The 18411-nt window shown below is 40.9% G+C and overlaps 1 protein-coding gene across 5 annotated transcripts in view; it reads right to left on the bottom strand.

Annotated features, from left to right (window-relative positions):
• Positions 1 to 18411, bottom strand: part of LOC113438463 (TLE family member 4, transcriptional corepressor) — a 158891-nt gene that overhangs the window by 20494 nt on the left and 119986 nt on the right. For all 5 annotated transcript variants that reach the window (XM_087926756.1, XM_026703836.2, XM_026703837.2 and 2 more), the window contains one exon: positions 309 to 428. In XM_087926756.1, coding sequence (XP_087782882.1) covers positions 309 to 428 — 120 coding nt within the window. The remainder of the gene's footprint in view (positions 1 to 308; positions 429 to 18411) is intronic.

Below are 18411 nucleotides of genomic sequence, written 5' to 3'. Positions count from 1 at the left end.
AAGGTAGAATATAAATTTAAGATGTATAAAAGAAACACAACAGCTTTAGGAAAGTTTGCATATTTGTCAAAGAGAGTACCAAAGAGAGATGGTGCCATTTCCATTTTGGCATGTTTTTCAACATGGAAAGCCAAGCTTGTTATATTTTCTTTTTCCTGACCTAAGTTCAGGAAAAGGGTTTTTGGAGACAAAAGGCAAGGTCCTCTTTGAGCCTGTATAGAACAGCCAAAAACTCTTTGTGGTTAAATTATCGGCAGTATAAAATAACAAATAATAGGGAAAAATAAACTGTACATGGTTTCACTCACATAACGAGTTGCTATCTCTTTTTCTTCTGTCTTCTGCTTTTTACTTTCAGAAGAGTAATCTGTTGAGTTTCTGTGCTTCTCAGAGGCTCTAAAACTTGCTGATGGAGATACAGATGAGCTCTAAAATGAGAGGGAAGAGAAGGAAAGATAACTGATGGCAAAATCTACCAGTTTTGCTTATATCACACTCTGAGGAGAGGACAAAAGCTATGCCAGCATGGACAGAGCCATCTACACATTTCTAAAATAAGCAGATACAAATGATCTCTCCATGAACTGCTCCTGGATCGACACAGCAGCAACCAAAATGCTAGTCTACCACTTCAGAATCAGGTTGCAGTTACAAACAGAACCATCTTTTATTGAAAAGGAATATGCTGGTGTGCTTACATTACTTGAAAAGTAGATCTGCAACACAACATGGCAAAGTGGAACCATTTTTTTGTGAACAGATCTCTGAAAGGAAACATTTCCAGATTATCTTTGCGATAAGCTAGCAGAACGGTTTCCCCAAAGGATGTAATTCCTAATAGGTACTGTAGTTTTCTGGTGTCAGTGGAAAAAACGGTGCCAGTTACTTTTCAATTAGCCACTTTTCAGTTTGTCACATGAAAGATAACACTGGGATTCCTCTACCCCAGCAGATCCATTTGCTGGTGCAGGGTGTGTGTGTGTGTGTGTGTGTGTGTGTGTGTGTGTTTCAGGCTTCAATACAAAATCTGGGAGAAAACAGTATTTCCTGTGATGTTTAAATGCTGCACAAAAATTAGTGCCACAATACACACACACACACACATACACAAAATACCCCACCCCGTCAAAACCCCAGACTCTGTAATCCTTACAGACCAACAAATGCACACATGCACACACAGAAACTATGCAGCAAACTGTATTATAATAATACCATACTAGCAGTAGTATATTTTCTAAGACACAGGACAGGTATGAAGGAGATAAAGAAAGAACTGGAATTCTTATTTGTTAAAAAAGGATCAGTTCTACTACGACTTAGATACCTGAAAAACAAATAATCTGAGATTCACTGGGATGCAAAATGCCATTTCAGATCCTTCATTCAGTCGAATGGAATAAAAATCAAAGGCAGATAATCACCAGACAGGTGACTATCTACCTTTTCCATGACCCTCTAGTGAAGGAGTGCAGCCGTCCTCTCTAAACAAATTCATTTCATGGTGAAACTATTCCTTCTTCTAACTTAATTGCATTATTCTGCACTTCATAAAACAGAGAACACTATGTGATAGACCTTTTCCAATGTAGAAATACAAAACAATCTGTTTGAATCAGCCAAGGTGTTTGCCTGGCTTGTGGTGTGGAGATTTTGTGGAAGCCAATGGCTTCCACAAAAGCAAAATCACTGGCTTGATCCACAAAAACACACTGAGACATAATGGAGACCTAGAAGATGAACAGACCTATGGAACAGCTGTCCTGCCCTACATAAGAGGTACTACAGACAAAATCAGTAAGATACTACACAGGCTGCATCAAGACCACCTTCAAAACAGACAGAAAAATAGCAGCCATCCTAAGAAACCCCAAAGATAAAATTGATCTGGAAAACCAAGGCATATATGAAATCCCCTGCGCATCATGCCCTGCCACATACATTGGACAGACCAATAGAAGAATAATTACCTGCCTAGATGAACACAAAAATGCAGTAAAAAAGCTGGAACACACTTCCTCACTAGTCCAACACATGAAAGCAACAGATCATAGCACTGACTTCAATGGCACCAAAACCCTAGCCACAATAGAAAACCCCAGCTACAGAATTATCAGAGAAGCCATAGAGATTGAAAAAAGACCTGAAAGCATGAATAGAAGAGATGACTCCACCAGACTGTCAATTATTTGGAAGCCTGCACTCACAAACGAAAAAATCTCCACACCACAAGCCAGGCAAACACCTGGGCACAAGAAGACCCCCCCCCGATACCTCCAGCTCAAACACACCCCAACCAGGCACGCAGATGAAACCTAGCTTCCTAAGAAATGATAGCTGTCCGTTTACTTGGAGCCAAGCTGCACTAAAAGCCTCCAATACAGGAAACACAATGCTGCCAGCCAATCAAGAAAAAAAAAAAGCTACAAAACAGACAGAAGATATTCGAAACACCAATCAAGCAGAACACAGCAAACTCCAAGACCAATAAACACAGACCAAGACTCCCAACCAATCAGGGTGAAGAAAAAAAAACATTCTGGCACAGCAGTAGGCTAGCCCCAAATTTAAAACAGAAACGGCTCTCAAAGTCTGACTCACAAACACAATACAGAAACCTGATGATGGCAGATGAGATTCTGCCGAAACGTTGCTACAACTTTAAAAGCACAACTATAATGATGTGGGAAAATACCCGAACAAAGCTGAATACCATACATATAAATACCCACAAAAACTTAAGAAAATATATCTATCTATATCTATATCTATATCTATATCTATCTATCTATCTATCTATCTATCTATCTATCTATCTATCTATCTATCCTATGATTCATGTTTTTTTAGCATTAGTTGACAGAAGTGATTTCCAAGTGGTCTGGTACTATGCTGCACCAGTAATATATGTAAATAAAAACATAGATTGAATCATAAAAATTACATTAGAAATGTACAATTTTGGCATACTTCTTAATAAGTATGATTTAACTATATTACATTTTCCATTCCTAGATAATAGCTTTATTTCCCCTATCCTTGTTATCTCTTAATATTATATTGAGAGTGTTTGATTTCAGAAGGGATCAATAGAAAGATGTTTTAAGCTTCCTTTATCTATAAGAAGAAACATTTAGAAGAAGCAGGGCCAGTTCCCTCCATCCCGGTGCTATTAAAATCTGTAGCTTTTTTACACATCTTTATGCAAATTGTCTTATGCATATCTTAAAAATACCCTTGCTCCATTTATATTCATTGTACAAATGGAGAGAAGACAGATTATAATTTGAATTCAATTCACTATGACTCATCTCTCTTTTTCCCTTTGTAATTGGCTGCAATAAAGGAGAAAACTAATTACTGAATGACAATTAGAATGATGGTTTAAGAGCCAAGAGTAAACTACCACTCTAATTTCAACCCAAGTATTTATTTTCATAAATTTGAAACAACATAGATATATTTTTCTCAATCTAGTTAGCTTCAGTGCTACAAAGAGTGTTGTGATCTCTGATTGTGGTGCTTAATAAAATTATAATTTAGAACACCCTACTAGTGTGATAAAGTAGCTAATTATGATTAGCTGTTTAAAGGATGAGCTGCACACTGTGCCGATCTATGCTGCTCAGTAGCTTAACAATTTGGAACATGTGTAGACAAATATGTATTGGCAAAGAGTGCTCTTGTTATGGTACCTGAAGCCTGACCTTGATATTGGAGTATAATAAGCAGAGAGAGGCAGTTCTGAGAAAAACAAAATCATTTTAAAATGAGCATATTAGCTTTCTGATGAGTTCAGAAAGCCAGGCTGGGAGTGTCTAAGAGAAGATTGCGTGCATTTGAATTTTGACAGAAGTATGACAATTATATCATTACCAATTTTTTTTTTTTGTTTCTAAGAAATGGCATACAAATAGGTGTGACTGTAGAAGAGCTGTGAGTGTGATGACCTGGGACGTGGTACAAAGGCAACACAATCAGATAATCAGTAAGAGTCCCTTTATTAGCTCCAACTTTGTCCCTGATGTCCTGGTTACCTTCTGGCTGGAGAAAAACTCTCCTAGGAACAGCCTTTGGCTGCAGAGAACCAAGCCCAAAACGCGGTCAACAAAAACTGTAACTATACGTCCAATCAAGGCAAAATAAAGTAATTTGTCTGACAAGGCAGGAGCAAGAATACTAGACGTGAATGCACAGCAATAACTCCACAAGATTGGGAAGACGTCAGGAACACAGATAACCAAAGTCAACACAAGATAAACTCACATTTGCTCCCAGAAGCTGCCGCACTCAGCATGCATCTCCTTTAAAGTCTCTTCCCAGCTGTGGCTAATGAAGGGAATTAGGGCCCTTCCCTCCCCCATAAGCCATGCAACCCACGTTGCTCTCTTCTTCATTCCTCCCTGCATGCCCTAGGATGAAGAGGGGGTGGGCCTGGGTCTTCCTCTGAACTCCCTCTCCCTTGTTCTATCTCTCCCCTCTCTGCCCAGCTGGCCTTTGCCCTTCCCCAGTTTTCTCCACAGCCAACAGAGCCACACTTACACTCCCTGTTAGCTGTTTGTCTTCCTCCTCGGATTCAGACTCTGACGGGGGCATGACAGGGTGGGAAGGAAGGTGGAGTAAAATGCATCATCAGTTTAGAGCAGAAGTTTCCAAATTTGGCAACTTTAAGACTTGTGGACTTCAACTCCTAGGATTCGTCAGCCAGTCAAGTCTTAAAATTTCCAATTTTAGAGTCCTTGCATTGCCAGAAGAGATCCATGTCCACCCCCCTTGAATTCCCTTGATCTTTATCTAGCATCAATTTAGTAATGATCAGTTTAGCAGATTCTTGTGTATAGGCTTCAATAAGTCATTTATGCTGCAAATTACTGATTTCTTATAGTGTGCTGGAATTTCGGCAAATGCATGTGTTTTCCAATTTAAAAAAGATTTTTTAAATTAATTAGAGTTTGACTATTGAGGATATAGTATGACATGCACACAGTATTACTTACTTCTACCTGCAACATAACTTTTTACTTCATAGGCTAAGCTTAAACATGCTGAGAAGTTTCCACATTCCTTTAATTATCGCAGTATGATTAATTAAATGCACTGCCATGTCCAGAACTGTTTCCTGTTGTTTGAAAACACAGAAATATTCCTGTATCATTATTTTAAGATGCTTTCTATATGCTGCTGGTGGGAAATGAATTAATTACTAAAATAATTGAATTAGCAAAGATCATATAATATGCTGCTAGTAGACTTATGGTTTAAATACAAATCCCATTTTTTCCCTATTTTTATTTTTCACCTTTCCTTTGAAGACGCACCCATAGCATCTCCCTAATTTTGTTTTCATATCAAACTTGCAATTAAGTCTAGGAAAGGCAATAGGACTTTTGCAATTAGGTCTGGCAAAGGCAATCAGACAAAACAATTGGTCTTGGGTCAATCTAACAGTCAAATTATTTCCTTCATCCTTTATGGAGATTTAATTTCTTATATCAATGTTCCATGCTCATTACCCAGAAATCTTTATCAAAGCTTAAGACACACATATTTTTAAAAGCATACATGAAATTACAGTGGGTTATTAGCTAATGCTACAGATACCAATAGCTACATTTAGAGGGTTTTTTCTATCTAGTTTGATAAGACTAAGCATTCTTTAGTGTGTTTTCTTTATCTTCACAGTTGCAATAACTATGTCAGGACTATTTAATGACTTAAGGCTGTAAGTTGCCCAGAGTTAATTCAGCAAGATGGGCGGCCCAGAAGTTTAATAGTAAACTAAAAAATAAATAAATGACATTTCCATCCACATAGTATCTCTGTAGCCAATCCAGTCTCTTGATAAGGCACTTGCTTTCTATATGTTAAGCCTATTATAAGACGAACTATTTCATTTAGAAATTTTCACACTTACCCAGCATAGAGAAACTGTAATACCACTAATTAGGGTGGGTGTAAATGTGAGCTATAGGATGGTACTAACCGGACCTATGAATGGAGTTGGTACACTGTCTGTTAACATATGATTTTAGATATCAGCACATTGCGGTAAGAAGTCCCATTATGACTGTACTCATTTTTCCTGATCATTAACAAGGTGATAGAACCTCTCTTAGAAAGTCATAAATATCTCATCAGCATGAGGGCAAGCATCGATGTCCCGTCTGCTTGCAATAATTAGTCCTTCAGATCACTTGAACAAGCCAAAAATTATTATTACCCTTCAACCTCCAATGTCTGCTGAAGATTACTTACATTAACATGCATGGTTCCAAGGTCAATGAGGGAGGGAAGCAATACAGCTGAATAAAGAACAAACTAAGCAACTGGCTTTTGCCAAGCCATGCTGTTCAACCATTTGATAAAGCATCAGGCAGTTGACCTCAGGTGGGCATAGAAGAAAAAGTAAGGCAATGAAATTAGTACTAGAAATAATGACTAAAGGTAGGCAGGGAGTCTTCCATGCAATAAGGCTGGGAACTTAAAGCCTCTGCAAAGTGTAATCATTCCCTTGTGAAGCTTTACAGCACTGGGACAATGATGTATTTAGAGTGCAATAATTAAAACAATAATTCCCAACAAAGTCAGGATTATGAGATAATTGACCATCCTGAGGTATTAAATAAACCCTAGTAAAAGCCAAGGATGCTCAGCTCAATGGTCAATTACACCATAATTATCTGAATGACATTATTGTGGTTATAAACCCTGCTCAAAGTATAAAATATACTATAAAAAGTGATAAAGCATGCACAGCAGGAAAATGACCTTCAAAGAAAGCTAGGTGGCTGATTTTGTACTCCCGCTGAGGTTTTCCAGAACAAAATGCATTGCTGACGGATTCTGTTTTACTTTGAAGTAACATCATGCAAAATAATTTGGCCTTTGGAGTGTAAATATATTTGAAGCCACTTGGGCATTGGTGTGTATCCCTTCTCATTCATAAACAACTCACCTATGCCTGGATCCTTTTTTCCTTGGCTTTCTCAAATAATTAGATTGATGTTAGTAATTCAAGGACATGATCATTACTTTTTAACAGAAACTCTGCTTTTTAAGAGGTTTATATGGCATTTACTCACTAATTAACTTCACTAATTGCTGATTAAGTGAAATTAATAAATTAACAGAGAACAAAGTCTTATATAACTAGAATATAAAACTTCCCTTCAATAAAGTTGATGAGTTTTGGAAAAAAAAAAGTCTTTTCCTTTTTGTTTGCTTCTATTTAGAAAACCCACATAGACCAAATTGCTAACAAACTGGTACCAGCAACAGCACTGCATAATAGGACCTTGGAGGCAGGGGGTGGTAGAAATGGGACCTCAGAAGGCCTCAAGAGCTCAGGTGTGATAGCTGACATTTAGAGATTTGTATGGGAGATCTCCAAGGAATTGTAGGGCTTGGGCTAAACTGGAAAATAAACAAAAAGAAAGAGAGAAAGAAAGAAAGAAAGATCTTGCCAAGAAACTAAATAGATTCATCTATGAAGTTACAAAGAGAGTTTGCTTTTTTAAAAAAAAAAACCACATATATTTAATAAATCTATCTTATGTCTTGATTATCTGTACAGCCCATACAAATGGTTTAATTTTCACAACTAAGTGAAGAATACCAGCTTTACTGTATAACACAATTCCAACCGAATAGAATGTGGATCCTTTGGTTCCTCCTGATGTGTAAATGGATAGAAGACAGCTTAAAACTGCAGCTAGGGCCACTGCCAGGATGAATGTTTTATGTTAATCCTTTTACAGGCCAGTTTCCTCTACAATCGTGGATTTGAAAACAGGCAACGCCACTGAGGTATAGTTACTCCAGTATTGAAAATGTGAAAGTCAACAGAAGGTGGAAAAGTAATCAACCGTGCTTGAAATACCGCAGTGAAGGGAATCCAAGACCTTAGCAGCAAAGCTGGTGGGAAAGAGTAATTAGAACACCATCATGGGGTGGAAAGCTAATAGAAATAAAGGGACACGGGATAACAATAAGGATCTCTACAGAAGAAAACAAATAGGAAGAACTCCTCCATCCCAATTTTTAGTGACTGCCTTGTTTGGTGACTATTCAGAGTTACAATGGTGATGAAAAAGTAACTTTATTACTTTTTACTTATTACATTCATCCCCTTCACAGGTCTGTAAAGCAAAGAAAGGCTGAAGCCCGGATGTGGTTTTATTTAGTGGCCATTTTGTTTAATGAAGGAGCTACCAGTCCCAGTCGTGGTATCTGACCAAGGACTGCATGTATCTGTGTATATGGGCTGCTTCTTGCACGTGACGAGCACACTGTTGTCTTCCATGAAAATAAAGTATTTTGCAACTATATAGTGCTTTCCTAATACACACTTCCTTTCTGGTTGCATGGATGGCAGATTTCTGCAGACATAAGACTTTGTGCAAGTTTCAGAGGAGTTGGTGTGCAGTCAGCATAGGTAAAAGCTAATATATCTAGGCAAGAGATACAAACACGATTTCATAAAAGAAAAAAGCCTGGGGATCAAGATAGTGGGGCTACAAAGCTAATTCAAGGAAACAACATGCCTAGACACCAACGGAGGGCCCTGACAATCTCAAAAGTTACAGGATGTCATTGTTGCCTGAACATCATGAGTTACACGCACAAACCAATTCAATATAAGTAAGAGCTCCTTAGGATGACCTCTTGGCTGCTGCAGTGAAAGGGGTACATAAAGTAGGGACAATAGAATCCAGTTATATAGGATTATATTCTTTATACTTGATCAAAATATTTAGGAACAAGGATATGGATAACGTCTTCCATATCACCTGCTATTATATTCTTTATACTTGATCAAAATGGGTGTTGGTAGAAGTTACCGTGAATGACCTTTCTATCTATGCTGCGAGAGAGCCCAGGATGGGTTGACTCCTTCCTATGATGTCATAGCTGAGTCTGTACTAAGATATAAAAGCCAGCCCCCGGGAGAGACCCCAGCTTTGACGAAGATACTTGACAGACTGAAAGGTGTCTCTGAAAGCCCAAAATAAATACAGAAATATGTCTTACCCTCTCTGGACGAATCAAGGGAGGGGCTGGGCTCTCTCGCAGCATAGATAGAAAGGGTGTTCACAGTAACTTCTACCAATGCCTATTCTCCTCCATGCTGCATCAAGAGCCCAGGATGGGACATACCAAAGCTTGCATGTCCACGGGCAGGTCCTCGTCTGGCTCATCACACCGACTGTGGAACCACTCATTGAAACACCCATCTGCCAAAGGCTGCAGTCGCTGAGGCAAAAGCATCCAGAGGTAGTGTTTGATGAAAGGAGACGGGGATGTCCATGTGGCCGCATGACAAATCTCCTCCAAGGATGCTTGGGTCACCCAGGCAAGAGAAGTGGCCGTGCTTCTGGTAGACTGCACCGTCAGACCTTGGGGAACCGGAAGGGCCACAGCTTTGTAGGCCTGCTCAATGCAAGACCTGACCCACCTGCTAATAGTAGGAGAAGAGGCCTTGTGCCCCAAGTGAGAAGGGAAAAAGGAAACACACATGGCTTCCAACTTCCTGAAGGAGAAGTGTGTTAATGTATATTCTAAGAGCCCTTCTTACATCTTGTGTGTCCACTGCCGCCTAAGTCATGGTGCGGAGAGACAGAAGTCAGGCAAAAATGTCCTGGGACCTGTAAACCAGGTGTTAACCTTTGAATAAATGGGGTCCAGATGAAGAACAACCCTATCATGAAAGGAACAAAGTCTGTCTGATGGAAAGAGCAGCAAGCTCGGAAACCTTCCTGGCAGAAGTGATGGCAACAAGGAACACTACCTTCAGAGTCAGGAAATGGAGAGACACTGTTCTAAGGGGTTCAAAGGGGGGTTGTAAGGGCATTAAGGACCAAATGAAGGTCCCAGGAAGGATATCTGTCAACCACCAGAGGGTGCAGGTTGGAAGCCCCTTTCAAAAACCTCTTGACTGAAGTGTGATGGGATAAGGAAGGAAGCGAACCCCATGAAAGGACTGAGGAAAGGGCTGCAACCTGCCTGCGTAAGGTGTTGGGGGCCAAACCTTTCTCCAGCCCATGCTGAAGGAAGCTAAGAACTTCTGCCAACTGGGCTGAAGCAGGAGAAGGACCCACCTTGAGGTACCATCGGGAAAAAGCCTTCCAGGTGGCATCATAGATGCGCCTTGTAGAAGGTTTGCGAGAAGCCAGGATAGTGAGGATGACCCTTCTGGAAGATCAGCCTCCTCTAGCCACTGCTGCTCAAGTGCCACACGGTCAGCTTGAACCACTGGGGCTCTGGGTGGAGCAGGGCCCCCTGGTGAAGGGAGATTAGAAGGGCAGGGATTCTCCAAGGAGAAGCCACCAATAAGTTGACCAGATCCGCAAACCAGGGCCTCCTTGGCCAATAGGGTGCCAGGAGGAGGAGCTCCGCACGTTCCTCCAACATCTTCTGAATTACTGCCGGAATGATGGGAAGCGGGGGAAAGGCGTAGAGGAGACCCTTGGGCCATCTGCACTGAAGAGCATTGGTCCCCTCCGCTCCCTGGCAAGGAAACCTGGTGACTTGGGCGTTTTGAGGAGTGGAGGAAAGATCCACCTCCGGTGTTCCGAATCTGAGGGAAAGATCCCTGAGTAGAGACAGAGGAATGGACCATTCTGCCTGGTCGACTTGGCTCCTACTGAGCCAGTCGGCCTGGGAGTTGTCAACCCCAAAGATGTGGTCTGCCGAGATCGATAACAGGTGTTTCTCTGCCCATAACCCCAGCCGTAGAGCCTCTCTCATGAGGGCTTTGGACCTCATCCCCCCTTGCTGGTTGACATGAGCCTTTGCAGCCATGTTGTCCGTAAGGACTAGAACATGAGAGCCGGTCACTGATTGCCTGAAATGCTTGAGAGCCAGAAAAATAGCTCTGAGCTCTAGCCAATTTATGGGAACGGTCTGTTCCGATCTGGACCAAATGCCTTGAGCTATCTGGCCCTGCATATGGGAACCCCAACCCAGGAGGCTGGCATCGGTGGTTATCACTAGCCTGTCTGGGTCCCTCAACAGGAGTCCCTTCCAGATAGATGGGGAATGCCACCAATTGAGAGATCTCCGGATTTGTGGCGGGAGTGGGACCTTGATGGATGAGTGGCTGGTTCCTGCTCGTTGGTCGGAAGCAGGAACCATTGGAGGGCTCGGGAGTGGAGCCGAGCCCACAGGACGATGCCAATACAGGAAACCGTCTTCCCCAGAAGTTTGGACAGCAGTGACAGGGGGACAATTTGATGTTGCTGGATTTGGCTGCTGATCTCTGCAAGACTCTTTCCACGAGCTGGGGACAGGAAAACCTGGCACGACATGGTATCGATGACTGCTCCCAAGTGTTGTAATTTGGTTGTAGGAGAGAGCTGGCTCTTTTTGGTGTTGATGGAAAATCAGTGGCTCTGGAGACATGACAGGGTAATTTGCAGATCCCAATGGGCCACAAGGATGGAAGAGGAAAGAATCAAAATGTCGTCCAAGTACCATTGGATCCTCACTGGAATAGAATGCAGAGATGCCACCAATGCTGTCAGAACCTTTGTGAAGACCCTTGGAGCCGATGAGAGGCCAAAGGGAAGTGCTTGATATTGGTAATGGGTATTCTGATAACAGAAACGGAGAAACTGGTGACGATGAGGGCAAATTGGGATGTGGAGGTAAGCCTCAGTGAGATCAATGGAAGAGAGGAGGTCGCCCTCCCAAACGCTCTCTAAAATAGAATGCAGAGTCTGCATTTTAAATCGTCTGTATTTTAAATCGCCTGTATTTTACAAATTGGTTGAGAAGTTTTAGATCAAGGATGGCTCGCCCCCCCCCCCCGAGGCTTTGGGAATGATGAAAAGGCGAGAGTAAAGCCCACGTCCCTGTTGAGATGGGGGAACAGGTTGAATAGCCCTGATTTCAAGAAGATGCTGAATGGCCTGATTCATGAGGGCTTGCCTGGAAATGTCCTGAGACACAGGACAGATCAAAAATTTTTGGGGTGGGGTGGGGTTAGGAAGTCCAATTGCAACCCTGACCTAATAGTGCTGAGCACCCAGGCGTCCATAGTTGACTTCTCCCATTTGGAGGAAAAGAAGGTTAGGCGACCTCCGATGGGTGGGGAGAATGAGGGATTACTTAGAGCGACAGAAGGAATGACCCCATCTCCCCTGAAAGGGCTGTTTACCAGTAGAAGGTTGTTGCCTGCCAGATATTTCTGCCCGTTGGTCTTGGCGTTGGGAGTATGGCCTGTCAGAGCGGGGGAAGCGAGATGAGGTCTCCGCTCGGAAGGCAGGAGGGCGATAAGGAGCACAGCGATAGTTGGCTTTCTTCCCAGAGGAAGAGAGAATTTTACGTTTATCTCTGGTTTCGATGAGATAAGGTTCCAGAGCATCACCAAAAAGCTTATCACCTGCGAAAGGAACTTCCATTTTCGGCGTGACTCCACCTGCCAATTTCGGAGCCATAAAGGTCTTCTTGATGCTACAGAAGATGCCATGGCCTTGGATGCAAATTTGGCAGAATTGAGAGAGGCATCCGCAGTGAATTCCGCTGCTGCAATAATCTTATTAAGGTCTTGGAGAGACCGAAGGTCAGAAGCAGGCAATCTATTCTGGAGTTGGCGCAGCCACCATATGGATGCCCTGGTGAAGAAGGATGCTGCTGTTGAAGCCCGAACAGCCCAAGCAGCAGCCTGGTGATTGCGCTTGAGGGTCTGTTCAGAATGTTTATCATCTGGTTTCAGGATATCTTCTGGCTCTATGGGAGTGCCAGAAGATCAGAACAAGGCCAGAACCGGAATGTCAACAGAAGGCACTGCCAGGGCATTGTCCAGAGCTGCGCTGACACTGTAGAAACACTTCTCTAGAGAAGATGGGCAAGAACCTGCCGAAGGAGAAGCGCACTGTTCCTTGACCATGTCCAGGAACAAAATGGGAGAAGGCAAAACCTCTGCATGCACTACAGGCTTGGAGAATCCCCTTGGCTAGAGGGATTTCCTTGTGGCTCGGGAGCCACTTCCTCTGGCGACAGCTTGGCAGTGACCAAGGCCTTGCTCAGTAATGGTCTGAAGAGAGTAGGTTTGAAGACCAATGCAGAGGATGTCTGCTCTGAGCAAGAATCCTCTTCTTCTGAAAGATTTTGGTCAAAAATCTCACCCTCTTCACTCTGACTGAGAGGAATAACAATGTTCAGATGGTGAAGGCCTTCCTTCTTCATCAACCTCCTCCCATTCTGGTAGAGAAGAATGGACCCCGAGGTCCTGAGGCCTGTGTAAATCAGGATGATGAGGCAAGGAACTTATAGATTGAGAAGGGAGAAGGGCCTGAACCCTTTCCAGAGGTTGAAGAATTTGCTTGAAGCCTTCAGCCATTCCCTGCCTAATGGCTGATGAGACTATATCTTGGATATCCCTTGGTCTATGCTCACAGGTAGCGGCAGAAGGCCAAAGGCCCGCTGCTGTGGGAGTGAAGGTGGCTTCAGGCCTAGATTGAGGCCTAGTTCGGGGCCTGGAGGGAGGGGGAGGAGCATAGGGCACAGAAGCCTGTTGGAAATAAGCCCAGATCTGCTTAAATCCTGAGGATCTGACTGCACAGCAAGAGGCTCAGGAGACCAGGATGGAGGATGGAAAGGCTCATAGATAACTTCTCCCCTGGGAGGGCTTGGTTGGGGCCCACAAGTATCACTTGAAACATGCTGTAGTTGCACTCCCTTCTGTTGAATAGTTCTGTTGAATTGCCTCTCTAGAGCTGCATGTCTGCGCTTCTCTGCCCTCAATTCAGCCTGAGTTGCCTTCTTAGGGGCTAGAGCCTTAGCTTTGATTTTAGCAGCCACTTCCCTCTGGACTGATTGGGTGCGTTGCCTACATCTTTTTCTCCTATTGGGCTTAAGAGACTGTTCCACTGGGGGTGAAAGCTCTGCCAGAGTCTTATCTTGCTCCATTTGTAAAATAAAGGCTCTTGTGTTGGAAAGAAGCTGTTTAGAAATTTTTCTATTAAGCCCCTTAGGGTATAAATGGCCCCCGGGCTTACAAAATGGCCGCTCACCTCGTGGTGGAAAGCTTGAATCCAAGATGGCCGCTGACTATAGGAAAACAGGCTCCAAGATTGAGGAATCGCTCCTTAGGCTATACAGAGCCCCGAGCAAAGTCAGCAAGGGAAAAACACAGCAACCAGCTACACGATCAGCTGGCTTGAGCTCAGAGAGAGAGGGAGAGAGAGGGAGGGAGGGAGGGAGAGAGAGAGAGAGAGAGAAAGAGAGAGAGAGAGAGAGAGAGCGCCCTGATGTCTGGAAGAGCAGCTGCCCAGATCCCTGGGAGCTGCTTGAAGAAAGGAAAAAAGTACTGAAGATCGCTGGTGATTGCTATCTAACAGAACGCTTTCAAAGACACAGCTACTGACTGAAAGGAGCTGAGTCAAAAGCTGGGGGTCTCTCCCGGGGGCTGGCTTTTATATCTTAGTACAGACTCAGCTATGACATCATAGGAAGGAGTCAACCCATCCTGGGCTCTCGATGCAGCATGGAGGAGAATATTTAGGAACAAGGATATGGATAACGTCTTCCATATCACCTACTATTTGTCTTTTTAATTGGTAATGCCAATGACTGAATTTGGAATCCTGCAAACTAAGCCCAAATGTGGAGGTCAGTGGAAATTTAACAGAGATATAACCAAGCCACAATTTAACTGTAGATTTCAAAAGGAATATTGTGTATGTCAGCCCATCCAGCACCAAAGATGGCATAATCCCAAAGTCGGAATATTTCAAAACCCAGCACCACACAATCTTGTCATTTGAACTTTCAATTTCAAATAATAGAACATGGATTTTAGAATTACTTGTTAATCAAATATGAGATTTCAAGAAAATTATGACTAAGTAAGTGCCCTTATATTAAAAGAAAGCTGATTTCTTAGTATATATGTGCCAATTCTCAGTTTCACTGGGTTTTCTTTTAAGAATTCTCATCAAAACCAAGCATGGCATGGTAGTCTCCCTGGTGACTTGCCCACACAAAGTGGACAGTGCTATCAACTGCACTATGGGCTTTGCCATTCACTTTCCCTATGCAAGCTTCAGTAGCTTTAAAAAAAATAGTGACCCCCACCCCCATCTAAGTTATTTGTAATGTGTTAGGAATCATGATACACATTATGATAATCATTTTGTTAAATTAAAATCAAACATATCTTATTACAGTTGAATGCACAATATGAACTCTATAATTAGTGATTTCCTCCAGCATTATAATGAATCTGTTCTAAACATTTTAGTACATATAGGTATGAATTTTATTCGCATTAGTATATTAAGAGTAACTTGTAAATAAGTTAACATAATTTGAGTTCATTCTCATGCTGTACTTTTAACTCTAGTAGATTCTCCAACTGAGTAATTATTTATTATAGCTCTGCTAAATGTATAAATAATTGGCTCTTTCTAAACAATTATACACTGACTTAATAGCTATTTTGTCTGATTTCAAAGAAAACTCCATGCTACCATTTTTTTTGAAAAAGAAAACAGTTCCCTTGAGTTAGTATCAGTAGCAATTATAGAACTGTAGAAATATATTTTTATTGTTCTAGTGAGACAATCATTTTCAAAGTATTTGCAAAAAAAAAAAAAGGCAGATAATTTATTCCAAATGCAATTCTGAAGACACTAAGATAATCACGGGGTACAACCTTTTTTACACTTTGAACATTTCATGAGCTTATCAAAGATTGCCCTAATAAATTGTGACAGAACTGCCTTTAGGATGGCTTTTGAAATAGTTTTAGAAATGCTGATCTAAAGCAAAGAAGAAAGCACATCCCATATATTAGTAATTTTAAATAAAATTTGGTAGTAGTGATAAAAATTATTAGATAAATTACCCCAATCGGTACCGTCATACCACACAACTTAATAAATTGGGTAAAAATTAGTCCTTTTGCAGCAAGAATGATTAAACCAGAAAGCTTTTGATTAGCCATACTATTCTCCATTATCTAAATTAGAACCAATAGTTACTACATTTGGAACAAAGGAAAATATTAAATAATTTTCAAACATTGGTTTATTATGATCCCCATCCCAACCACAAGTTCCTAAATTCAGTCAAAATTAAAAAGAAGGAAAGGGGATTGCATCTGTAAGAAAAAATATGTCAGCACTGAGTGGCCAAGAAGCTTTTTACTCCACAACAGAACAGCTGAAAAACAGGTTTTGTTGTCTACACCTCCCCAAATTTTATCAACACACTAAGTGTCATAGTGTCATAGCTGGATATCACACATGTAGCCTTCTGTTCTATTCAAATGAGTTACCTTTAGATTCATGAAAATGTCTTTCTCCATAAGAGAGTCCATATTTTATTTTGCTTTTGTTAACAATGAATTACAGTAATCCCTGTAAAACAGGATTATGGCATATATTCCTAAATTATATAATTTGCAAGGATCAATCCAGCTGTTACAATCATTTTCAAGAAAAGGGGATATAATGTGTTAGCATTATAGCTCTAACACTGGAGCTGAGCTTTTCTTAGCTTTATTCCTAACATTCTCATAATGAATAGGCATTTTAAACATAACAAAATAAAAACAAAACCATAATCTGGAAGGGTTTTTGAATTATATGTAGCTTTACGTTCTTCACTGTAAATAGTTTAGAAATGAAATTGTATAAACAGAAGGAGAAAAATATGCTTCGGTAGCAATCTGGCAATATCATTTTAAGGACTGTAGGCATGTTTCCAAACAAGCTACTTCAGTATACAAATAACCCAGCAGGGACAAAGATAACAATGTCTCTGGTGTAGGTTTAGATCTTTGCAAAAGTTAACATTTCATAAACGTTGTCTAGGAAACCACATCCTTACTTATCAGACTTTAGATGTGAACTGTAGGTATCTTAGTTTGGGATGCTTCACAAGATCTATCAGACCCAAGTGAACAATTTAAAGGTGATCACTTTTACAAGGCAAAATCCAAATTCCACTTTCTAATTACCATGTGCTATGAGAGTCACTGGAAGTCAAGTGGCATATAAATTTAATAAATTGTGGCTTGCCTCACAATAAGCCAGATGTTTGGACTGAGTTTAGCATTTTATCTCTCCTATTGACCTGGGAGAGTCAGATGTGGTTGTTTGATGATGTTAAAGGTACCATTGCAGGAAGTAAGTTGTTCTAAATAAAGCTGCCTTTTGCAACTAATGGTGAACTTGTCAATGCCAATGGTGTTCAAGTGGTGCTCCAGTTGTTTTGGAATTGTGCCTAAGGTACCTATTATTTTTGGCACTACCTTTGCTTTCTTTTGCCACACTCATTCTACTTCTATTTGCAGGTGTTTGAATTTTGTGATTTTCTCCTGTTCTTTCTCTTTTCTGTTTCCAGGTTCTGCCATGTCCACTATTCAGAATTTTTTGTCTTTCATATTGATTATTGTTAAGTCTGGGGAGCTACATGGTAGGTGCCTATCTATTTGAATTCTAAAGTCCTAAACCACTTCAGTTTTTTTTTATTTTTATTGCTTTGCATATTTTGTGGTCCCATCAGTTCTTGATTGCAAGCAAATGTATTTCTCAAAGATATTCCTATGCACCATTGTTGTTACTTTGTTGAGCCATTTTTTGTAGTTAGTTAGTGTAATGTTCTTGTAGCAGCTAGCTGGTGGGTCCAGTTTCTTCAGCTTCTTTGCATTTACCATCTGTTGCTTCTCTTCCAGCAATATGATTATTTCTAATTGTTTTGATAGGGAGTTTGGTTTGTTTCATATTGATATACTTTTATTTTATTTATGGTTTTTATTTTAATATGACAGTTTTATAATGCAAATCTCCTACAATTGCTAGACGGGATGACATGCAAATGAAAGTGAATGAATAAATAAAATAAGCAAACCTTGTCAGCCTGTATCACCTAAACATAATCAACTGCAGTTTATTCAATAAAACTAGAGTTCAACCATGACTTAAAACAATATATGAATCTAGTCTATAATCAACAAAGAAATATCACAGCTCATGCACAGTTGGCTCTAAAGGGAGAGCTGGAACTGACTATTACATTATGATGTGGTTCAGTTTGCTTTGCTTTGTTTTAAAATTTTTAAAGTTCACTTGTAACTACTACACACAGAAAAGGCTTCTAAATTTGCATCTCATTTAAACTATCCAGCACATCAGTTAGCTAATACCTCTATCCAAAGGTTCACACAAACAGACCTTGAGTATCCAGTAAGGCCTCAAATATTCAAGCAGCACAAAAATTGTCCTTGCACTGAAATACTATTTCCTTTCTGTAAAAGGTTACTGAGCAGCACACTCTACCACTATATCTATACATACATGTATGTGCATGCACATGCACTCACACATAAACAGGAAGGATTAGGAGGCTCAGCAGAGCCTTGGGATTAGCTGAAGTGCAAAAAATCCAGGGAAATTAAGCCTA

This window comes from Pseudonaja textilis, chromosome 2, assembly GCF_049901715.1.
Source record: "Pseudonaja textilis isolate UNSWEBS1 chromosome 2, rPseTex1.2, whole genome shotgun sequence".
NCBI lineage: Eukaryota > Metazoa > Chordata > Lepidosauria > Squamata > Elapidae > Pseudonaja > Pseudonaja textilis.
The sequence above is the reverse complement of the archived record's forward strand: the minus strand, read 5'-3'. Positions and strand labels throughout refer to the sequence as shown.